At 46.5% G+C, this 25,486-nt stretch overlaps 1 protein-coding gene across 4 annotated transcripts in view; it reads left to right on the forward strand.

Moving 5' to 3' along the window:
- The window catches only part of mdy (diacylglycerol O-acyltransferase), a 242,736-nt gene that overhangs the window by 72,618 nt on the left and 144,632 nt on the right, over nt 1–25,486 (forward strand). For 3 of the 4 annotated variants that reach the window (XM_050191513.3, XM_055062068.1, XM_055062069.1), the window contains exon 1: nt 3,030–3,411. In XM_050191513.3, the coding sequence (XP_050047470.1) occupies nt 3,187–3,411 (225 nt within the window). In that variant the 5' untranslated portion in view covers nt 3,030–3,186. Of the gene's footprint in view, nt 1–3,029; nt 3,412–25,486 lie in introns of those variants that run through there. The other variant, XM_050191515.3, reaches the window with a different exon arrangement.

A 25,486-nucleotide genomic window follows, 5' to 3' on the forward strand; every position in this document is an offset into this window, starting at 1 on the left:
AACAGTCCTCCTCAGCTCGCTACGTTTAGAGAATCCCACAAGATTTCGAGAAAAACCACCGCTATCCCTGGAAAACTTCTCGCGAACTCCTGTGCCATGTGAAGTACTGGAACCTCCACGGAAATAGTGGGAGACGTCTGTGCCATCTGAAGCGTGCAGTTTGCATGCAGCCGCAGGCGCTCACTGTCCGCCCGTCTACGTATACTGCCAAGCATGACATTGAAGACGTATGTCCAGTTAGCGAGCACTTCACAAGGCCGCGTCTGCTGAGTTCGCCTTTATTCCTAATGCAGTTTCCCTTTTTTTTTTTGCGCATTCATTGTATACGATCCCGCCGCGCATCCTGCGGGAAACGCGCGCAGCGCAATGCGAACGACGGTGGAACAAAGGAAGAGCTCGCTGCACCGCACGTGCACCAACGCAGTGCAATGCACGATGCGGTGGCTCTCGAGCGCAGCAGCTTGAGCGCGCCGTAAGTTGTCCAAGCCAGATCCATGTAGGCAGGGTCGCAAAGTTCTTTAAGTGTGTGCTTCACCGTTTGAACTACAGTTGTATATAGTTTTACGTCAACGAAAAGCATAATATCCGCTACCTTGTTTGCTCGGTAGAGAAACAATTTTTACAACAGCCTCCATTCGAGAGTAATACGTGCCCGGTTGATTCACTATTATTAAATCATTAGGAACCGCCTATCATAAGAACTGTGATATATGCAGTTGCACCATCCGGACCAGGAACCGTAGCAGGAAGGCGCTCCACAGCCGAATTCTTCTGGTGCGACGAAGTTTCTTTGAAATCCTCAGGAGAGCGTATCGCAGTGGGAGAAAAATCCACATTGTGAACCGGTTCTCCAATCCTTCGGATATTTCTTGTGCATTTCCTTTAATTTCGCTCGATGTTAAAACGAATGAGTACACATCAAGTTCATGAGAAGTCCTTTTTAAGTTCGAGAAAAGTGAGAGGCACCATTCTGCTAACAGATTGTGCAATAAGATATCTCAAGTGCTGCTGTCATCTTTCGCTTTTAAGAGCGTTCGTTTAAATACCACCGTGAGAAACTTATAATCACTATTTTCTGCGGCACCGATCACGATGTTTTCTCCCTTGTCGTTTTCCGTCGCTTCTAGACTCGTCAACTATCATCTTGCCACGAATAACTACTATTGCTACTTCTAGAAAGACTGCACCGCAAAGTTAGCTTTTCTGCGTGATGGCTGCAAAATAGAGCAAATGCCGCTATATTTTCATTCATGAGACAATTGGTATAACGACACAACAGCTGTGTGCAAACACCCTTTAAAACGGGTAGTCAACGAACTGCTCCAGATCCCAAAGAATTCAACAGACATCGAAGGTGAACGGGATATGGTCGCTGTTCGTTGCATTATCAGTTTACTTTGCTAAGACGATAGTAAATGATCAGGACCGGTACATCCATGCTATGGAGAACGACCTCCAGGGTGATGAAGTTGATCACTTTATTGTAGAACTTTGGAAATGTTCGTGCTCTTACTGTCACCAGTGCATATCACTTTTTGTGCTTTTGTTTTGCTTGCCCTTCGAAAAGGAGTTGCCGGCGCCAATAAGGGCGCCAACCTCTCCTTTCATTTCATATTAATAAATAAAGGTGCTGAAATTTGGTTAATAAATTTCTTCGACTGTGGCTCGGCAGTAGTTTAGCCTCTCCTAGACCACCATAGCATTGGCATACCATTGGTCCGCCTTTTCGTGGACATTCAAATGTAACCTTTACCCGCCGTGGTAGCTTAGTGGCTATGGTGTCGGGATCGAATCCCGGCCACGGCGGCCGCATTTCGATGGGAGCGAAATGCGAAAACACCCGTGTACTTAGATTTAAGTGCACGTAAAGAACCCTAGGTGGTCCAAATTTCCGGAGTTCCTCGCTATACGGCGCGCCTCAGAATCAGATCGTGGTTTTGGCATGTAAAACCTCATGATTAATTTTTTTTAAATGTAAAGTTTCTACGCGCTTCGAATAAACGAAATGCGGACTCTCCTGGAGACACGGCGAGCCACCTGCCGAGGACTGTGTTGAAAAGTGGTGCATATGATGCCCATTGTAGTAAGCATTATCGCAGCGTATTAGATTTGCTGATCCGGTCTCTCCATATGGTTAACAATGCAGGTGCGTCCACGCTTGCTTCATAGCGCGTGCGGTTTACTGCATTGCGCAGTGAAAACAATGGTTTAAGTGACATGCGAAATTATGAAATTCATCGAGCGCTTAGATATCACTCGGCATTCTCTATCATGCGTGTTATGAACAGTTTTGCGGTGCATCAATTATGTTATAGAGCAAATAAAGCGCTTCATCGACTTCGATATAGCAGATATTTGTAGTACATATATACTATTAAATAAATATCCAGTTACCTCCATACCTCAGATATTATGCGTACGCAACTGAATCTTATAAACTTAAGAACTTACAATGTTTTCGAAACTTCCTGCCTCACTTGCACTTTCCACACCGACCAAGCGTTCTTTATTTATCTTTCAGGGTAATTGTTGAGGCTCTTGTATGACTTCAGATGAACTGGCGCCTGCTCTTTTTGAACTGCTAAAGCATAGACTAAAAACAGGAGCAACGCAACACAGGACGAGCGAGTAACGAGCACAGGACAGCGCTGTGTCCTGTGCTCTTTACTCGCTCATCCTGTGTTGCGCTGTTCCTGTCTTTATTCTGAAGATGAAGCAACCAGCCCCTTTGACCAGACCGCTAAAACATGTCCATCTTGCTCAAGATTTCCACCCGGGCGTTCTGAGCCAGTCGTGTGTTCTCGTCTCGTCCTGGTTCCGTTGGCGCTACTTCTTCTTTTTCTTCTCGGCCATAAACAAGCTCGCCCAACAAAACGTTTTACTAAGCTTCAGTTCTCGAAACTGTCGCTCTGAAAACGCGAGCAGGAAGTGACGAACGGCATGCAGCGCTACCGTGGCCCCTAGCGGCCGCTGGCACGTATTCGGGACGCGTGCCCGGTCTCGCCGTCGCGGGGAGGCGTGCCGATACCGAAACCAGCCCGCCGAGCAAGCAGCTGCGCAGGCTGTCCCGCGGCGCGTGTTGATCGGTTAGGCGGTGTATGTGTTTGCGCGGACGGCCTTCGCGAGAGCAGCTGCGCGCAGCGTGCGTTTTCCTGTTCAAGTAGTGTGTGTGCGTCGAAGCGACGGATGGAGAAGTGTAACGAGCTTCCGCGCGCAGCCGAGTCGTCCCGCGATGCGTCCGTCGTGGGGACGACTGCGAGCATGCAGGCCACCGATGGGTCCGAGCAACTGACGAAAGGCTCCCCAACTCTTCTCTTACGCAGGATTCACAAGCCATGCGACTCTTTATTCAGCAGTTCCCGCGGATGGACCAACTACCGTGGCCTCTTCAACTTTTGCATCATATTGCTGGTAAGCCCCAGTCTCTTTTTCTTATATTTTCAAACGTGCGACGTTGGAACGTGGGGAGAGAAGTTTGTCGTCTGTCGCGTGCGCACGCTGCGGAAGCGCGGGCGCGGCGCTTGATGATGACACACACTGCAAGAGGGGGAAACTGGCGCGCATTCGTGCTGGAGAAGGCGCGCCGCCGCGTGACGAAAGTTTGGTGAGCTATCCGCCCGCGCATTCACCGGCCAGTTGCGCGTCCTCTACTACGCTATGCAGAAGTTCGCGACTGGGTCCCTTTGTATAATCGTTAACCGACGCTTCATGAAGATTTTGGTCGCACGCGTACGTTAAGTCCAACCAGAGTCATTCAAAGCATTGAAAGACTCTGGTCAAACGAATCGCACGCCCCCAAACTTCACCACACAGCACAGACGATGTGCGCGTGTTACCGGCGCCCGTCGTGTTTCACCGTAAGAATTCGAAAAAGGTCCCCCAGGCGCGCATGTACGTGTGCGTACGCATCCATAGAAAATGCTTGACCTGTTTGGTCCGTGTTTGCTTCCGAGAACATCATCTAACATTCACTGCTTCTTTTTTGTTATTTTTCGTGTAGTTTTTACTTGGACAACTTCATGTTTTTTCCCAGCCGCTGGTCCTTTTCGGTTCGCTGTTCTACACGGTAGGATTTTATTTACGTAATTTGTGTCTTCTCTAACCGCTTTTCTGCGTGTTCCTGTCTATTTCTTTCTCTGAATTTTTGAATGGTGAAACGGTGCACCCACTTATATTAAGCTGTTTTTCCCCTTGCGTCACTAAATAAAGAACACAAATAATTTCTAGATAATATGTGACCTTCTGCGGTGACTCGTAGCACTATCAAAATTGTGACTCCATTGCGTAAGTATATAGATTTTCGCTGATATACTACTTGCCGGTCACACCTCGTCATGAATTAGTGAGCATTGATGTTTAGCTTTTTTGTTTGTTTGTTTTTAACATTTAGTAGACACTGCACACGGATTAATACTTTAGAAATTGTTGTATATTATTTTATTGCTTGATGAACGTAGCTTAAAGTGTCTGGTGCCACTCTTAGTGGAACTTCACTGTCCGTATAGTGTACGCAGTTGAGACACTCCGATGATGGCATTTTGGTTGTGCAAGAGCACCAGCTCTGGTCCTGGCTGGTTACCGAGCCTCCTTGCCGCCCAAGTGACTGAGCGGCTGTGGCGTCCTGCTGCGCTGCATCGCGATGTCGGTTCAGATTTCCGGCGTCGGCATATCCGACGAGAGGAAAAAACAAAAGCCGCCGTCTACCGTGACTTGTAGAAAAACAGTGATCAAAATTAATCCGGAGCAGGCTACCATGCGTCACGTCAGTCAAGAAACGTCGCGCCCTTCGTCACCACTGCAATCATCGCACTAACCACGCCAGTCCGCTTCCACTGTCGCATCATCTAGGCACTACATCGATGCGTCGGAGGCAAGTGTATCGAGGCACTCGCAGGCCATGTAACTTTCTTACCGCTCCGCCCTTGCTGGCCCAGCGTTACGCTTTGGAGACACCAGCAGCCCTTGAACGAAATAAGTGTTAGATAGATGAAATACTTTTGGTTTTCTTTTTTATGTACGCGGCGTTGAAATGCCTTAATAGCACAGAGTATGTAAATTCGTAAGAGATTGTGCAGAACGCGATAAATTGCAATTGCACAGAATTAAAGAACCGTTAACAAGCTTTGGGGCTATGGCACAAAGTGTGGGAGACCTTAACATATTCGTAATCTCGGTGTTACTTGGTTCATGCATGAGAAGAGAAGCGGCGCATTAGTACGCAACCTTGCGCTGCGATTGCATACCCTATTACATGCCTCTGTATTAACGTGCTCTCGTTCAGGGTGCGTTGAGTATGCTACTGTGGGCGCCATTATGTGATGCGACCCGTGTTTGAAGTAGTGCCGGAAACATCAGTCATCACAAGTAATACGGAGTTGGGTTGCTTCGAAACTAATATCTCCCGGCGCGGCACGGTTTTCAAGTTGCGTCGCTTTCGGCGCCCGTCGTATATCACTGTGCCGCTGCTGTACGACGGGCGCAGACTGAAGTTTTGTATTAAATTTCTTGTATACGCGCTGAAAGGCGCTCTCGGGTGATCTCTGAATCAACATTCGCTCATTACTCACCAGTTCTCGCAGTTCAGTCATGTTATCGTGCACGTATTGATCACCGTGTTAAAGGTGCGCTCGAAGTTGAGAAACGCCACTCTCTTTCTCTTGACACGCACTGCACTTTTGTAAGGAAGGAGTATATCTCCCTTGCAATGAAGTTATCGGGCGAAATGCTAAGCAGGGACGACTGAACTACGAAGGAAACGAGGGCAGCGCTTGTCCTCCTTCTTGCTTTATTTTGTCGCTGTCTAGTGACCTCGCTGTATCTCAACTGCAACGGAACACCAACCCTTGCCCTTACGATTCTTGCAGTGCAGACAACAAAATAACGGTAACGGTGCTCCGTTTTCTCTGCATGTCTATGCAGTTTGCCAACGCCCGTCACATTGAGCAGCTGGGGGTTGTTTTCAGTGGCGGTTCGTGTATATACCGCAGCTCGGGTGACACAGGCGATAAAGGGGCCTGCGAGTCAGCCCAGACACGCGCGGCGTTTCTTTCGTCGGCCTTGGCCGGACGCGCCTATCGCTTTGGCGGCGGGGGAGGAGGGCTCGTTCGCACTCTCCCGTATCGCTTCCGACGGTTTCATTTTTACCTTTGTTTGTTCGTTCCGCTGGGTGGTCTCTGCTTCTTTTTTTTTTTTCGTGATTTTGATGAAACACCGCACTTGGAAAAATGACGTTCGCACAAAACATTGACGAAGAGGACGTACACATGCGCTGATACGCTAGTTCTATGCCATCAGGTTTAGCCGTAATGCATATGCATTGTATTTCCAACATTTCACGCAAAGCCCAGAGTGCGAAAGTATCGGAGCATTATTTCCACCGTCGCGCTTTGCCTACTAGAAAACAAGCAAAAGAGCTCTGATGTAGCCGTTTCCGGGAAATAAGGAACAAAAAAATGCAGATCCAACGTACTACATGTTGGAATGTATGAAAAACGAAGCTTAAGTAAAGCGGTTGATTAAATGCTTTACAGCTAACGGCGATGCGTAGAAATGGGTGACATGTGCATGCATGCACAGAAAAGTGCGACACTTATCAAGCAACATTTAGGCAATTGTGTACCTCTTGTGTCACAGTGCGACATGCCCATTCTGGACGATTGGCCATGAGCAGGCACACCCTCAGTGGCACTTGCCGCATGGCTAAATCGAAGAAGTAAACTAAATCAAAGAATTCGTGAAATATGATTAACAATTCTATTAAAAAAGCGGTGTATTTTAGAGATATCATTGAGTCAGCATTGTATCTTCACGTTTTATGTAGGGGTAGTACGTGGTGGGCTATACGGATTCTGAAGGAATGGCCAAGAGCCCAGTGGCACATACTGAGTGGTTAAATGAAAGAAAGTAAATCAAACAATCCGCTAAATATAATTCGCCATTCCGTTGCTGACCATTTTATTTTATCGTATAGGTTGCACAGTTAGCAAAATAATTCAATCAATCATTGAAACGATGAAAATCGATTTTCTTCTGGCTCCTTTCTTTCTTTGTTTACTTGTTTTTTTTTTTTTTTTTTTTTTGACCAAGTGATTTGGCGGAGATATATGCAGTCTATGGTGCAATGTGGTTAATTTTAGACTCGCACGGTGCGTTGTTGCCGCGAACTGTTCCCCCATTAGCTTAGCACTCGGTCAAGGAAGCAGTGTGTTGCCGAAGAACGGAGCGCATCGTTTTGCTAGCGCCAGTTCCTTACTGCTTTTCGGAGTTATCTTCGGTGACGTGTTGTTACAATAGAAAAGCACATCCCCACATTTCCCGTGTTCTTGGTCCGAATTTGGATCATTTGGTCCCAGTCGGACCCAATTTTTAGTCCCAATTGTCTGAACTCTCTCTTTGTAGAAAGTACTGTCAAGAGAACGCTAAATTCCACCCGAATCCTGCCTTCTGAAGCCGTGAAGAAAAGCTGTACAGATTAACGAAATTTCAGTTTTTGCCAAAAACTGCACTCGCGAAACCTGACTATACTACGCTTCTAGAGGAGCCAAAATCTCCAAGCTGTCTGAGTTAACGAATTGTCGTGGTGTTATATATTTTCGGTGAAGCCGTGCTTATGTAGCTTGCATATGCGCCGTTATTGTTTGCAGTACCGGATACGTACGTCATTGTCTACCGGTAACATTGAAGGTAGCAAGCACTGTGATCAGGTTAGTTGGTACGGACCCTTGGTTACGGACCCTTGGTTACGGACCCTTGGTTACGGGCCCTTGGTTACGGGCCTTGGTTACGGGCAGCGCAAGTTGGCGAATACACGTGTTGTCTGTGGCTCATGCCTTCGGCGATCTTGCGCTGCCCATAACCGTAAACTTTGAACACAGTAAAAATAAAATGTGATGTTTAGTTTCTCAAAGCAACGCACGGGACTACGAGTGACGCCGTAAGGGGGTTTCGAATTGGTTTCTGCTGTCTGGGGTTACCGCTTCTGCCGCGACTGAAGTTGCTTGCTCGTGCCATATAGCTCACTGTATACCTCTAACTTTTTAATTAGCGTCAGGAGCATGCCGCACCCAATGCGCTCATGTGACGCTGGAGCTATGTTGTGGTATAAGGTTCCATTTTCCCTGTTCCTTTTTTACTCACACGACGAGTCGAGCTTTAGCGTTTTCTTCGATCACCTAAGGTTGGCAGTCTTCCCGTAAGCAATCTGCGACGCCCAAATTGCGCCGGTGTATTCACTACAGCTTGTACCAAAGCTGTGTTTTACAGCGAAGTTGTTAGCCTCTAGTAGGTCGGGATTTTTGGTGTCCACCCACAAAAATAAACGGCAGCTGGAAGGCTTTGTGTTTGCATTTCCACGTAACAGAGTTATGTTTTCTCGTATATTCGAATTACAATCTGATGCTATAATGTCTGCAGGTTGTGCGTAAGTCTTTTTTACGTATCTTCTGGCGCATTTTGCTTTGAGAAATTAGTTTGATAACTTACTTGAGCTAGGTGGAGGACCTACGAGAATGAGGGTGTATGCTTTGCTAACCGTTCCGTCACCTATTTGATTAACAAATCCGAAGCTATCATGTCTGTAGCTTGTGTGCAAGTCGCATTTTTCTGACGTATTTTTACTTTTAAACATTCGTTTAAACACTTGCGCTTGGCGGAGGGCCTATGAGAATGATAATGGGTGCAGCACTTCCGTACACGTGCGTGTGGGTGTGACGTACGTCGCTTGTGGTGGTGGTGGTGGTGGTGTGGTGTAACGTTTGCAACAGCTTCGCTCTACGTCCACTTTCTCAGGGTGGAACGTAAGCGGATTTTTTTGTTGCTGTTTTTTTTAAATTTTCGGTTTGCATGTTAATTTCGTGTTCGTAACACGTTATGTGTACAGATTCTTCGTGTTGATGTTCGTGCTACGTTGATGCCCTCGTCAAGCATTCGTGCATTTTCGCCAGGGAGACAGGCCGGACTTTCCGATTCCGGGTGTGTCCTCAAAGCGGCCTCGCCCACCATATGCGAAAATGACCAGCACCTAATGACTCCCCTTTGCACTCAATGTTTGGCGTGCGCCATAATGCATTTGGCATCCATAGTTTAGTGTATATAAGCTTGTCCATAACTGCTAGGATAGTTTCCTTAATTGCGTGTTTACTATGGTGACTAACCATATTAACAGGGAAACAATATTCTTTCATTAGATTGGCGACAAATAATTCGGGGTTTGTCTGTGTATAACTGGCTTCGGCTATTCTTGCCTTGGCTAGAGTAGTTGACCAGTTTAGGTGGTTTAACCAGTCACGCGAGTCAGATAAAAGCAAAGTAAGAAATTACTCTTCGTTTCTCTTCCAATGCTGTACTGCGATGCACCAAAGCGTCGATTAACCTTGAAACTCGAAAGCACGAACGTTGCTGGAACTTTGCCTTCCTGGAAATCGAACCTTTATTACCCGCACCGACGCTCAGTTCTTCGTCGTCTAGCCTGTACAGCGCGGCCACTTGGTCGTAAAACAGGCAACTAGTCCGATCGCAGTTACTGCGTACACGTGAGGCCTACCTTTATGAGACGCTTTCTGTTCGCCTTCGTTTCGCCTTCGTTTCGCCTGCTTTTCGCGGCGCATTTCGTACACGCACATGACGCCTTTTTCGGGTTCTTCTATCGAACAGATCCGCGCTAATGAGCGCGTTATATGACGGGTGGTGGGAAGGAGGTGCGGCAAATGTCGAACGCCCATATCCACCCTCCAACTTTCCCCGTCCTTGCCTTACTGTTTACACAATATATCTTCTGTAAGCAAAATCCGATAATGAACTTTTAAATGTCTATGCTAAGCCGCACGTTTCAATGGCGTAATATAAATCGGTAAGTAATGAAGTCTTGTCTATTACGAGAAATCCCGAGACTAACACCATTTTCGCGATGTCTGCCCCCAAGATCTGCCACAGTAATGTGTTACAGTTTTGACAGCATTGCGAGAGAGCGACTTTTTAGGGACACGTTAACAAGAAGGCCACAGTAATTCGCAGCACACTTTCGGGGTGGAACCTCGCTGCAGGTGCCAGTCTCAAATTTTTGCTAAATCAGCATGCCTTCGTAATTACCTTACTTCAGTTCCTCATTTGCAGCATGGAATTACTTCAAGGAAGTTTGTCGATTTGATAGTGCGCATTGCGATTTGTCACACATATTATGTCCATCTGGTCGAATTGGCTAAAGTAGTAGAATCGCGCCGTCTGTCATACGCTTCTTAGCTGAAATCATTTAAGCCCGAATAAAAGAATCTGTGCGCATTTTGTGTGCGTGTGTGTGCGCGTGCCAACGCTAATGGAACGTTCTGGCGTCTGGCCTTACTGAACAGAACTTGCGGCATGAGCACTGGCACGTTTTCCACGTTGGTGTACAAGTATGCACTGCAAGCCCCTCTATCAGTTCTCTCCTCTCCTCCCCCCCCCCCCCCCACCTTTATATTTAGAGAGGTTGTACGCTATCACTTGACGCTACTTCTAGATATTATCAGATCACATCACTAGATGCTATCAGATCATCACATCACTATCATCTCAGATTATGCCGGATTCTCGGAGCATATGCGGTGTGACACTCAGCACAGGAAGATTAAAGTAAAGGCCAGCAATTATCGCCAGGATATGAAACTGTATTATTTCTCGCGTCCGGCCAATATTCCGCGTTCATAAGATTTACATCGACAGCAGGCGCAACCGAGCTTGGACAGGCTATAAATGTTTTGCAAAGCAGAAGCAGCGCAAATGTCTTTCGCCAGTGGTGTGGAAACAGTGTTTCGTTATCTGCTAAGCACTAGTTCTATCTCCTTGTTGATAGCTTCGTGCTTTGAGCACGAGGTTGCGGGGTCGATTCCCGGATGGGGCGGGCCGCATTTCGGTGGGGTAGGAATACTAAAATGCTCGTGTATCGTGCATTGGGCGCACGGTAAGTTAATGCGGAGTCCCCCCACTGCGGAGTCCAAATCAATCCTGAGTCCCTCACTACTGCGTGCCTCATCAGATCGTGGTTTCGGCACGTCAAGACCCAGAATTGAATTTTAAAGCGTTCGCTTTTCTTAGCTTGTCGCTCAGTTTTGCGCCGCTGGCGCCGTCCGTAGTGGTGGGTCGATCCCGCAAATAATGCTGGCTGCTGTTCTCATGAGTATGGGGCCGCCGGATTTGTCGTCATGCCGGTGGGTATGTGGCGTCGTCGTATACCGTCGTCGTTATGCAGTCTTTGTCATACAGTCGTCGTTATCATCCCATTGTTTTCATACCGCCTTCGTTGTTCCATCGACTTGATTCCTTCTTCGTCATTCTGCCGTAGCCATGCTGTCGTCGTTACATCGTGATTATGACGCCGTTGTCATGTCATCATCGTGATACGGTCATCGTCATGCTTTCGTTGTCATACCGTCGTCGTGATGCTGTCGCGGTTATTACGACTGACAACTCTGTAACCCCTGTTTTTGATCCCGAACCATACCCTCCAATCGACGATATATCGCTGTCTCCTGAGGGTGTACTCAACTTAATCCTAAACTTAAGGCACCAAGAAGTCGTGTGGTCCTGACGGTACCCCGACTGTTTTTCTCGTTCGATACTCTCTTTGCTGCAGCAGATCTAACAATTATCTTTAGAAAAATCTCTCAGCCGCCACCCTTCCTCCCTCGTGGAAACTTGCTTCAATTCTACACTTATTTAAGTCGGGTAACGTTCGATTGTTATCTAACTATAGGCCAATATCCTTAACAGCACACTCATGTAAATTACTCGAACACATTATCTTTAAACATATTACGGAATTTCTTGAAACTAACAAAATTTTATACACTTTCCAGCATGGTTTTAGACGTGGTCTTAGCACTATAACACAATTGACAGAATTTGTTCATGACATCAGCAGCTTTTAGACATAGGTGACCAGAATGATGCTGTTTTTATAGACTTTGCAAAGGCCTTCGACACTGTATTGCACCCTAAACTTATGCACAAGCTGTTCGCTATACTAAAAAAAATGCATATTTGGTTGGCTGGTTATCGGACTTTCTTTCCCAGCATTCGCAATATGTATGTTTCAACTCTAGTAACTCCCCCTAATGCCTGTTTCATCAGGGGTTCCCCAAGGCTCAGTACTTGGTCCTCTTTTATTCCTGCTTTATATTAATGATCTCCTCCTCCACGCCTCAGTTAAAGTACGCCTTTATTCAGATGGTTGCGTTTTATATCATACAGTTAAATCTGCTACTGATCCTATTGTCCTTAACAATTATTTTGCTGACTTTTATTTATTTATTTATTTATTTATTTATTTATTTATTTATTTATTTATTTATTTATTACAGAACCCACAGCGCCAGTGTGGCATTACAGTGGAGGGGGGGGGGGGGGGTCAAATAGTTTATACAACAAACAGTACAAGTCATTTCATAAGAAATGCAAAATAATTTACGTCACAACATATACATCCTGAGAAACACAACTTCCGAATATGTAATCTTAATGAAGAAAAAGAAAGATACATCGTCAGACAGCATTGGTCCTTAGAGCACAACTTCATTCATCAAAAGAACATGTTATAACAAGGAAGAAAAAAATGCATCATTAGACAGAATTGTTACAGAGTCCTGCGGTAACCTGTTCTAGTTTGAAATCGTCCTGGGGAAGAAAGACATTCTTAGCATTTCGGTTTTGCATTTTATTTCTCTTACCTTATTCACATGATCTAGACGTAAAGATACATAATCAGGCCTAAGTATGTACTTATCGCATTCAATACCAGTTCTAGAATGAAATACGTTATGAAAGAACTTTAACCTGAGTGATTTTCTTCTTTCCTCTAATAGTTCCCAGCCAAGATTCTCTTTCGCACGTGATACGCTGAAATGCCTAGAGTAATTACGGAACACAAAACGAGCCGCTAAATTTTGCACTCGTTCTAACTTTTGTATGTCAACTTTTAGCCAAGGGTCCCATACAGTGCAAGCATAATCGAGGACAGATCTAACATTCGTATTATACAGGAGTTGCTTATGTAACTGGTCCAAAGCATGGCAAAGGAATATCAACTTTTCCAAAACTGCCTCCATGTCTTTTACACGACGCTCATGCCCTTCCTTCTTTGCCTATGCCTTTAACAATATTGCTTCAAATAGGTTCATCGAATTCAAATATTTAGGTATCCTGCTAACACACGATTTGCCATGGTCGAAACAAATTCATGTCACCTGTAACAAGGCCCTTAAAAGACCAGGTTACTTACATCGTACGCTGCGCTGCGTCTTACTCCTCAAGAAACTAAAATTCTTACACATAAAACCCTCCTTCGCCCCATCCTCGAATATGGCTGCGTTGTATGGAATCCATACAAACACTGTGACGTCAAAAAACTAGAATCAGTGCAAAAAAAAAAAAGGCAGTGCGTTTTATTTTTAGGAGATATGACAAGGAATTTTCACCGTCTCTCTTGCCCTACTAGGTCTCACTCAGCTTGCAGAGCGTTGCAAACTTGAATGCCTAAAATTCCTTCACACGTTAATCAATTCTCCTCGCCTCTCCTCTCTAATAACTATTTGACTTTTTCCAAAACCTCATGTACGAGAAGTCACCATGTGCTGAATAACCTTTTTTTGCCCGTGCACACTGATTCCTTTAAAAACGGATTTTTTTTTTCCATCAACAGCAGTGCGTATAAATGAATAAATAAATAAATAAATTCCATCGTAGCCATTCTCACCCGCCGTGGTTGCCTATAGTGGCTATGGTGTTGGGCTGCTAAGCACGAGGTCGAGGGATCGAATCCCGGCCACGGCGGCCGCATTTCTATGGGGGCGAAATGCGAAAACACAAGTGTACGTAGATTTAGGTGCACTTTAAAGAACCCCGTGTGGTCCAAATTTCCGGAGTCCCCCACTACTGCGTGCCTCATAATCAGATCGTGGTTTTGGCACGTATAACCCCGTGATTAAATTAATTTTAGTCATTCCAGGTTCGTCGTTTCATTTTCGTCATACCGTCGTCGTCACACCATCGTCGTCATGCGCTCGTCTTCATCCCGTCGTGACGCAGTCGTCGCCATACCGCCTTCGGCTGCGCCAGTGTATGCGTACAAAGTTGACGAGCGCTTGAGCATCGCAGATGAGCGTGGTAGTTTAAATTAGAACGCTATAAAACATCATTTACACCGAGATGTCATGGAAGAAGCACCACCGTCAAGACCCCCAAGCGATTTGGCGAGCTGTAGATCAGGAGCGAAAACGCCTAGCCCCACACCACAGCTAATGTTTTAAACATTCGCCTTACACACTCATAACTGTCCTGTGACATTTTTTTGCGATTGCTCCTGGTTTATGTGCTCACATCTGCCATCATGTTGTCACGTAGTTGAACGCGCACAGGGCCCCATGTCGCCGTGACAAGGAATCGTGTTAATACGGTCTCTCCTGTACGTGGAAGCCTGTCGAGAGTTAGCGCGTGATTTTTGTTTGTTTCCTTACACAGTGTCGCGGCTATTGTCTATAGGTAGTACAGCTCGGTGGAGCACAGTTCAAACACAATTAGCTCGGCGCGAGCAACCCACACCGTGCACCCACCTGCCTGCACATATCTTTCCTTTTTCTCTTCCCCCAGCTATCATTTACTAACGCACTGGCGCGGTTAGAAGGAAAGCCACGATTTCGCGGGTCATCAGCTGCAATCTACGAGCCGCGGTAGAGCTGCCCGCGGCGTTGTCGTAATTGCACCCATACAAGATCGAGGCTACTTCCACCTCAAGGTTGCGCTCATCGGCCTTGTGTCCAGGAGCCTCCACTCGCTGAGCGACGCCTACTGTGCGTTCGACAAGCACCACAAGTCGCCCCTTCGCTCGTCGCAGAGAACGCATTTGCCTCGCGAGTCACCTTCGACGCCACCATTTGGTGTTGACGGTACCGCCGCCTTTTCTGCCTTTCAAATAGCTGCGTTCACTTGCTTGTGAAGACTCGCAGTTTGGCAATCGGGAAGTCCTGCTATGAAATGAATCAGTCGTGTTGGGGTAGGAAAAAAGAATGAAGCACATGACTCGACATCTTCATCGACTTGAGCCTGTGCCGCTTAGTTATAGCTAATGTGCGCACAAATGAAGGCATGCGTTAGCGAACAGCGCAAATAACGGGACGAAGGGGCCAATTTTCTGTATCCCGTTATTGGCGCTGTTTTCTAAAGTATCTGTTCGTACCAATAAGCCGGGCTAGTCACTGGTCTGAAGCACAAATGAAGGTAGCACTGGAATGTGAGTTGTCCTGGAGAAATGTGGTCTCCCGCATGGCTCAGTGGTTGTGATGCTGAGCGCGAGGTCATGGGTTCGATTTCAGCAGGCTGTGGAGGGTCGCATGCCTTTGCGCGGTGTGGGGTATACAAAAACGCACATTTGTTGTTATCTCTGTGCTCGTTAAGGAGCGCCGCAGAGTCGTAATCAATAACGACCGCTCGACCACTGCGTCCCTTGTAGCATGCACGTCTATAGCTTCCAACGTTGAACCGCATTATGTACGTAGACATAGAAGAAGTACGACACTTGCTGCATTTAAGGATTTTGTGCCTCTTGTGCCACAGGGGCAACACGCACCCATTCTGGAAGATTGGTCAAGAATGGGCACGCACACAGTGACGCCTACCGAATGGCTAAATAAAAGAAAACTAAGTACATCAAAAAAGTCGCGAATAGAATGCGGCATTAAAAGGTACGTGTTCTTCAGAGGCACATCTGAGCCGACATTGTCTGTTCAGATATTATTATTATTATTATTATTATTATTATTATTATTATTATTATTAATATTAATATTATTATTATACTAAGAATAGAGGTGTGGTACTGACACAACTTTGTCGGTCAGCATACGAATGTCATCTAAGCCCGTTTTCTTGTACTAGCACTCGGCGCACATATAAACTTTCTTATATATAAACACAAATATAGCCGCCGACTTTCATGCACACCCAGCGGCAAACTGCAGCAGCCACGCCAAACTTGCAAAGGTAGGCAAAGGAAGCTTCGTCTTAAAATTCGTCCTAGCCCTTGGGTGGAACACGGGACCAAAGGCTTTCCAGGGCAGTCGCGCTGTCTTTTCGCTATTCAGTACCCCGCTCTTCGAGTTGTCCATTAATTCGGCCTGGCATCACAATCTGCTGGCCTACTGGTTCGCCTGTTCCTTTACGTGTCAGCCCTTCGTGTTCTTTGATTACGTATTCGCGCCTCAGCGCACGCAGTTGCGTCATAGAACGAAGCCGAAAAAGAAAAAACGAGCTACGTTTGGCAGGGCTGTTCCAGGGTCCTTTTTTTTAATGTTCAGGCAAGAGAGCGAGAGAGAGAGAGAGAGAGGTCATAAGACAGGCAAGGAGGTTAACCAGACTGAGCCCGGTAGGCTACCCTGCACTGGGGAAGGGGGAAAGGGGATTGAAAGAAAAGGAAGAGAGAACTTCAGACTTCGCACAGTTACACAGACAAGCGTTCATCACCGAGTCAGTCACAGGGGGTCATATAGGCCGATGCACTTCAAGAAACGCAGCAGAGCCTTTGTGACCTTGCACATAGCAGAGCACGAGGCGACGGGCCCAAGATCTTCTCCTCCGTGAAAGGACGGTCGTCTAAGTTCTCTAAAGCTGTACAAAGGGCACTCCTCTCGACTTCGTGTGTGGGGTATTCATACAGGAGATGCTTGGTCGTTTCTTCGACACATCTGCTGCAATTGGGACTGTCCATCGTTCTAATTAGGAATGAGTAGGGGTTTGTGAAAGAAACTCCTACTCGCAAGCGGCACAGCAGCGTTTCTTCCCGTCGGTTATAACCAGGCAAAAGTTGCAATGTACTATGCGCGTCCATGGCATATAGGCGCCGGTTGGTGAAATCCGGTGTTTTCTATTTCCTTAGAGTAATAATATGGGCAAGACCGCTGAGGTGCCGCGCTGCATCCGTTCTCAACAACGGTATCGAGGTGCTTCCACATACATCATGTGCCTCAAGGGTAGCTTTGTCGGCATTTTCATTGCCAGTATAATATTGCAATAACCGGGTAGCCACTGAAATACAATACAGAGAGGCATCCAGATGAAGAGCACGCATGCACAGACAAGTGATAGGAATAGTAATATTTATTTATTTATTTATTTACCAACGACAACGCAGGGGCTGTGAGAGACGCCGTAGTGAAAGATTCCGAAACACTTTTGACCACCTGATTTTCTTTAAACGTACCCGAAGCAGCAAGGTACACGGGCGTTTTTGCATTCCGCCCTCATCGGAATGCATCCATCGCGGCCGAAAATCGAAGCCACTTACTAATTAGTGGAACGTATTATTATTATTATTAGTAGTAGTAGTAGTAGTAGTAGTAGTAGTAGTAGTAGTAGTAGTAGTAGTATTTATAACATTCGTTACGGAAAGTGCGACGCCGAATTAAGAGAAAAAAAGTGCCCGCCGCACTAGCTCAGTGACGCGGTCTGCTGGTGAATTACAAGGTCGCGTGTTCTATTCTGGGCCGCGGCGACCGCATTTGATTATTATTATTATTATTATTATTATTATTATTATTATTATTATTATTATTATTATTATTATTTGTTTTGAAAATACATCTACACTTGATAGGAAAGGGATAACGAGAAGCAGGCTGGCAACTGCCACCAGAAGGGGCGGGGCACAACGCCTGCCTACTCTTCAGAAAGCAGGAGACAGAAACATAGAAATGGAATATATGAAGAAGGGGAGGAGGCGGAATGCAAGAACGCGCGCGTACTTAGACTTAGGAACACGTTAAAGAACCCCGGGGGGTCAAAATTTATTCGGAGACCCTCGCTATACGGACGGTTTCCCGCGTAACCAACTGCGCAGCTTCGTGAGGTTAAACCCCAGAGTTTATATTTTAAAGATAAATGACAGTTGAATGTATTTTCCTTACCGTGCATAGCTGGACGCACGCACATGAACGCCTCGTTGAAAAAAAAAAGAAAGATGCTTCCATGACGAGGATTGACACTGCTGCTGCTGAGAGCGAAAGTTCCCACAGGGGCGCCCAAGTATCGGCTAATAACGCTTGCATTCGACGGCCATCTCTATCACGCGAACACGCGTCCTTGGTTCTCCTGCAGCTGTTCTCCTCAGACTTTCCTCACCGGAGTTGTGCGATTAAGTGCTTACGAAAGAAGCTAGGCCTTTGTTGATTGCTCTATCCCAAAAGTGAGGGATGATGTGAAAACGCGGACAAGTGCAGATATTTACTTTGTTCTCTCTCATTAGTGTTAGTCGGCCTTCCATAGTCTGTGTGTACCAGATAATTGATTTGCCCCAAGCTAAATGGGCGTGCTGTTTTGTGGCCCAGAAACTGGGATACACATACGTTTACTATCGGCGCACTCAACCCAGGTGCGATTATTTTGCTGCTATAACGGTGCCGTGTATTAAAGTCGTATTTTACGTCAACAGGGCTTTACTTTTATTTTCCTGTGTCGTACGTGTGTGAGGCTTGACAATCCATTTTCATTCAAGATAAACACTTCGGGAGGACCGCGCTGCCCGTCATTGCCGCATCGAATTTTATCATTATCCGAAAGTTGGCACGCCTAATTACGGCAACGCTTATCATGCGCACGAGGTAAGCATTCCTGAAACGGAGTGCTGGCATTATAGCCGCGTGTTACTGTTGACGTTGGCATACTGTCGAGGTTGTGGATGCGAGAGACGGCGTTTATTTACAGGGAAAGGTTTAGAGAGGTCGAGTGGAGCCGGATCAGTATACCGGGATATGCAGATATTCTGGCAGTATATATGTCAAGAATGCGGGTGCAAAGAGACGGCTGCGCGCTTTCTTTGTGAATGTACTCGTTTCCGTGCACAAAGAAGCGTGCTCTGCGCCACGCTCGGTAAACTTCACAGCCGCCCGCTTACGGAAAATAAAATCCTTGCAGCATGATGTCAGCCGACGTCAGCCTGAGTTGCTCAAAAAAACACTTGTGTGGTTTTTGAAAGCATCGGGGCTGTATGGAAGATTGTGATCGTTGTTGGGCGCCTTCATTGCGGTCACTCTTTTTATACATTTTCTTAACTTTCCTTAACTGCCTTTCTCTCTGTGCAGAGTAGCCATTTGGAGAGTTACTGTGGTTAACATATGCGCCTTTCATCTCGTTTCTCTCTCTCTCTCGGCACTGGAGGGACGGGAAGCCGGACTGGATGGTCTGTATGGCGTGTGAGAACGAATATGCAAGTTATAGGCGCGCGAGTAAACCCACTCTTAAACCATGGCCTCAAGTCCAGAGTCCTGCTATGTTCGAGCGAAGTAAACACAGCGCATTTAATTTCTGTCAAGCACCTACACAACTAGGTATACTTTGTGGCGCAAAATACATTTCTTGAGAAGGGACAGAAGAAAGGAAGACAATGAAGCGCCATTGGCGCTTCACTGTCTGCCTTTCTTCTGTCCCTCTTCAAGAAATGTATTTTGCGCCACAAAGTATACCTAGGAAATCTAAGCGCCAACTTGGCCAAGAAGGCCTTTTGGAACACCTACAAAACGTTGCTCAGGCGCGGCTGGGTAGATAAGGCGAGCTAAAGAGGCGTCCAATTTTTCTCCATAGTGCGGGGGCACGCTGTTTAGGAAGCCTACATCAAACGGACATTCCCTGCGTCGTAAAAGGTGTACGTAACGTCGCGTGAGGGCAGTCACCATTTATGCAAATGACTCGCGTGGCTTCGAATTGCCAGATGGCGGTCCCCTGACACATGGGCACTTGGAAGGCGCCGCTGTGTACAAGCGTTCACCTTCTTTGTGGCCACCAGCGGACATGTCCTTTATTGGCCTTAACGTCATGCGCAGCTCTGCAACAACCGAAAAATGGACAAAACACTAAGGTGCCTTATTAATACTTTTAGTGCTTGTAGAAACGATTTTATACTTCGCAGTGTCACAATTTGTCTGGTAACTTTACTGTAGTGATACTCTCAAGCGCTCGTTTAGTAATTACCACAATCTTGATCGCCACCATCGCCCCACATTGGCATTTTTGCAGCTTCTCCCCTTTATGGCTTCGTCCACTTCCGGTTTACACGGGGCCGAATGATTTAAGTGGTTCTCGTTTCGTCAGGATTTTGGAATCGTCGTATTTATTTATTTAGTTTTTGTGCGAGCGTGCGTGCGCGCGCGAAGTTGTGTCTGTTCAGACCGGCGTATCTTGCACACCGCCCCCCCCCCCCCCCCCCCCCAGCACAACGCTTATTCCGGATACCGAAAGGCAGAATCAGCTCGGCAAAACGCAGTCCTCGCTCCACTGCCGAGCCGATTGAATCTTTACAGTAAAACTGACTGTGCGCCGTTGACGTCTGACGGACGTGTTTTTATAAACGCGCAATCGATTGCAGTTGCGCAGTACCTGGACAAGTTAAATGTGAGCGGAGAGGACCGTGGTGCGGCGCTCAGCTTGAACCTTGTCAAGTGCTATCACAAAACTTAAATTAGTTCGGTTTTCTTTGCTTTTTGATTTGCATTGAGCCGATACGCTATCTTTTAGCGCTTTGTTAGTTTCAGTTCAAAGAATCCGCTCCGTGTGTTTTGCTTGCGTCGCTTACTGAAAACCTGTAAAGGAGGCCGCGCCTAGTGCGTCAACGGCGAAGCTTCTTTTGGTCAGAGGTCCTTCAGGATAAAAGAAAGGTGTTTACTTCAAAAGTCTTTGTTCACCCGCGTGTCAGGGGTACAAGAGCCAAGTATGACATTATGTTTATATTTTACATGGCTAATTTGCACTTCTCTGAGTTTATTCATATCAGTCTTGGTGAAATCAAATCAGTCTTGGGATCATATCAGTCTTGGGATTTTTCTCGTTAACATGCATTGCATGCAAACTTATTGAACATAAAATTTACTCCCACGCGGGAAGCACCTGGATAATAATTCCTTGTTCTTCTCAAACCAACACGAATTTCCGTCTGGCTTTTTGTGCGAATCTCAACTTTTTGAATTCACGACTGACCTGCACTTAAGCATAGACTTATCCTCTTAAACTGACGTCATTTACCTTGATTTTTCTAAGGCTTTCGACCGTATTCCCCACCAGCGCCTCATGGCTAAACTTTCTTGCCTTTCACTGGACCCGCTGATACTTTAATGGATTCACTGCTTTTTAACTAATCGTTCGCAGTACACCGTCATCGAAAGTCATACTTCTGCCTCTACGAACGTTATCTCCGGAGTCCCTCAGGGCTCTGTTCTTGGCCCGCTTCTGTACCTAACCTTTATCAGCGACCTTCCTGCTGAAATTTCATAATCAATTCGTCTGTTTGCGGATGATTGCGTTCTCTGCCGACGTATCTCTGCTATTAACGATCAGTCATTGTCGCAGGATGATTTAACCTTAATCCAAAATTGGTGTTGGACCTGGATAATGCAGTTAAATGTATCAAAATGTAAGTTTATGCACGTGTCTCGTAAAATATCTAACCTACACTTCACATACACACCCGCCGTGGTTGCTTAGTGGCTCTGGTGTTAGGCTGCTAAGCACGAGGTCGCGGGATCGAATCCCGGCCACGGTGGCCGCATTTCGATGGGGGCGAAATGCGAAAACACCCGCGTACTTAGATTTAGGTGCACGTTAAAGAACCCCAGGTGGTCTAAATTTCCGGAGTCCCCCACTACGGCGTGCCTCATAATCAGAAAGTGGTTTTGGCACGTAAAGCTCCATAATTTGATTTTAACTTCTCATACACGCTAAATAAACACTACCGCGCTATCACAAGTGGAATCTTATAGGTATCTAGGCATAGAAATAACAAGTAATCTAAGGTGGTCAAAGCACATCACGTGGCTTTCTGCAAGCGTTTCCAAATCACTAGGTTTCATCAGACGATCACCCACGTTTCCTTCGCCCAAGACTAATCGCATACGAAACTTTCATCCGTACCAAACTTGAATACGCATCCCCTATCTGGAACCCACATCAAGAGTACCTAATTTAGGCGTTAGAGGCAATACAAAATCGAGCTGCTCGTTTTATAACATCCAAATATGTTTCTCGGTTGAGAGTTACTAACATCATAGCTTCGATTGGTCCAATCCCCCTGCACGTGCCGTCGTAATATAGCAAGTCCCTGCCTTTTTCGGAAGCTATATTATCATTTTCCTCATTTAGGTGAGAGCCTCATTCTGCCGCCCATTAGATCATCACGACGTCTGTTTAATTTTCAGTGTTCAACGCATTCATGGTTCAACTAACGCTTTCAGTAAAACCTTTCTGCCGACTGTCATATCGGATTGGAATGTACTTCCTGGCGGTATCGTCAATGAAACAAATTCTGTAAAATTTAAACAGTTACACCAGTGTTGTCCACAGCCCCAGTAGTAAGCACTTTTATCGGTTTTTCATTTTCATGTGTTTACTGTGTTTACCAGTTCTTGCGATCTGTATTAATGTGTTTTATCTTTGTGACCCGTGGTTACCATTTGTTACCCCCACCCCTTATGTAATGCCCCCTTAAGGGTAAATGATGATGATGATGATGATGATGATTAAAGGGTCCCAAATTATCGTAGAATTGCCTTAAAGTGGCAAGGACAGTGCCGGCCACTGCAGTTCGCCCCTTAAATTTCGCTTCTGTTTGCTAATACTAAATGCGTATACCCAACGATGAAAATCGCGCGTCTCTCCCTCTTGTCACGCAAGACGATCGCTTTCAATGCGGGGCCCGCAGAAGCGAGCGAATTCACCTTCGTGCTGCCTCTCGCTTCAACGCGAACTGGGCGGCGAGTGTGCTCACGAAGCTACCAGCTCTCGGCGCTCTCTGTCGCCATCGCAGGTCGCTTTCAATGTAGGGCCCGCGCGGCCGCGCCGCAGTACGGTTCATCACGGTTCATAATGATTCGACGCGGATGGATAAGGCGCTGAATAGCGATAGCGGCATATCATGACCGGAACGTCATCAGCGTGCCTGGCGCCGCCACTTGCAGTTGTTCGCTTGCGTCATCGACTCATCTTGCGCCGCGGTCCGCAACAGTTCATTTCGCCGGAGCGCTGTCGTTTATAATGGTCGGATCAAGTTTCAAGATATATATACGGGATGGAAAAGGCAGGGAGGTTAACCGGATAACATTCTGGTTTACTACGCTGTACTGGGTGAATGGTAAGGGGAAATGAAAGACGGGAAGTACAAACACTTCAAAAACATTTTTCAAGGACTGATCAAGTTTCAAAACATTCATCATGACACCGGGCTGCGTGGAGATGCGCAAGTGGCACAATGCTTACGTATACTTAGACAACTCCCAGAGGAGTTTCCGCGTGAATGTTTTCTGTGGCCTTCGATTTCTGCCAATTGACGGCATGACGTAGCCACGGTCATATTTTTTTTCCATGACAGTACGCAGGAAAAGGCAGCGTGTCGTCGCGCTTGATGCTTGATGTGATCCATTCATTTCTACCCCTTTAGAAGCTTCAAGCCGTGCTCAAGTAAAGCTTGTAGTACGTGACCGAAAGACAATAAAAAGACGAAAGAATCGCTTATGGCTTTGCGTGGCCTAATGATATTGATGCTTGCATAGATTTGGAGGTCTATGGCGTTCCCATCGGGGAGACGACGGACATAACGATGCATAACGCGCTTAACGCATGGCACTTAACGCTGTGTGCATAACGACGGACAAAAATGATATAATAAAGCAGACGGACGGAAATTATTTTCTGATCGCAGTTGCTGCGACGATTGTTGTCGTATGTGCATTTCAGTGGTCAACATGGTCGTGTTATGGGCAGCGGTCGTTGTTTCATCATTAGACTACACACACGCAAGACGGCTCCGGCCTAGCTGCACGCAAATCATTCGGTAGGCTTCCCAGAGAGCGTTCGGCATCGCTGATGTTCGGCCAGTGCCAAATTGTGTGGCGTAGTCTGGTAGACTGGAATCGAAGCACTTTCGCAGCAGCGTCTTTCGCTAGTGAAGCAGCATCAAAACTTATCTAACAAAATTCGGGAAAACTCATCTCACGATGACTGTCAATGTTAATGCAATTCGCATTGAACATTGAAGTAATGTAGCGACAAGCCGTGTGGTTGAAGACAGCTTTATTTACAATCTGTAGTGAGGGAAGTAGGCTAAGAATGATAATCACATTAATGCACGCATGCGCCACAGCGCCACCGCACGTCACAACGTGTACAACGTCGGACGCTACAAAGAAACCTTCACTAAACATGGCCTCCCAACCCGCTGCTAGTTTTGTCCTGCTGGTACAGTAGAATTACGGTACAGCATATCTGGTATCGAATGAACGACGGCGCGATTGCATGGGCGTCTACACAGGCGTAGAACCTTTAACATCTTGTTAGCTAGAAAAGCAGACGGGCCCGTCCAGAGGGCCCGCGACGTCGCGGAGAGTCACCACCTCCCTGTCCCGTCGTGGGCGGAGCCACCAACTTGATTGCGGAGCCTTCGGTGCCCCCCAATCAAGTTCCTCAGGACTCTCTAATAAAGTTCTTGTCACTGTCACTGCCTGCTTTTATCAGTCGGACGTGCACCTGTGGAGTGCGCTCGCAGCAAGTCGATAGATGTTAGAGGCACCACTAAGCCCTCCATCCTCGCGGGCATTTGGGGCGCACAGCGCTAGAGCGATAGGTTTCTGGGCTTGAGTATAGTGCGGGACGCGGGTTTGAATTCGCCCAGTAATACAAAAACACCCGTGTGCTTAGATTTCGGTGCACGTTAAAGAACCCCATGTAGTCCAAATTATTCCGAAGTCCCTCACTACGGCGTGCCTCATAATCAGATCGTGTTTTCGGCACGTAAAACTCCATAATCTATTTATTTTTTCCCTGTACTGGAGACGGTTTTTTTCTTTAAGTGAAGGTCTGGCAAAACGGTTAGACACGGACATGCCAACTGGGAAGTGGGCGAAGTATCCCACCAATCCTTATCGCATTAAAAGCAAAGATAAAATGTTACTATACATCTCATCAATTCCGTACAGTCCGGCCAAGGCCACTCGGTATAATGTGCCAGCCGGCGTTGTGAGAAAAAAAATCTCGCCGACAATTCACCATTCTCAGTGGGCGATCCTAGGAGTCATTCTTCTGGTTATCGATTCTGATTGGCTGGCCGGACCTTTCGCTGCACTCCACGATGGGGGTGATACGTGCCATAATTATCATTGGAGTAAGATAAGTAAGATCATAAGAAGACGCAAACAATGACACCAAGGCGGTGAGTTCTGGCGCTGGCTAAGACTCCCAGGTTTAGTTGTAGTAGATAAACATAAATAGCCAGGACAGTGGATAGGAAAACGGCGCCGCGGTAGCTCATCTGGAAAAAGCATCGCACGCGTAATGCGAAGGACGTGAGTTGGTATCCCACCTGCGACCAGTTTTTTTTTTTTTTTCTCGTCCACTTTCATTTCCATTTATCATCTCTTTATAGTTCAATTAAGAACTGCAAGTAATTCCCCTATGCTGTCGGGCCCTCGGTTTCCTTTCTTCTCGTTCATAT

The sequence above is a fragment of the Dermacentor andersoni genome, chromosome 1 (assembly GCF_023375885.2).
Source record: "Dermacentor andersoni chromosome 1, qqDerAnde1_hic_scaffold, whole genome shotgun sequence".
NCBI classification, from domain to species: Eukaryota; Metazoa; Arthropoda; class Arachnida; order Ixodida; family Ixodidae; genus Dermacentor; species Dermacentor andersoni.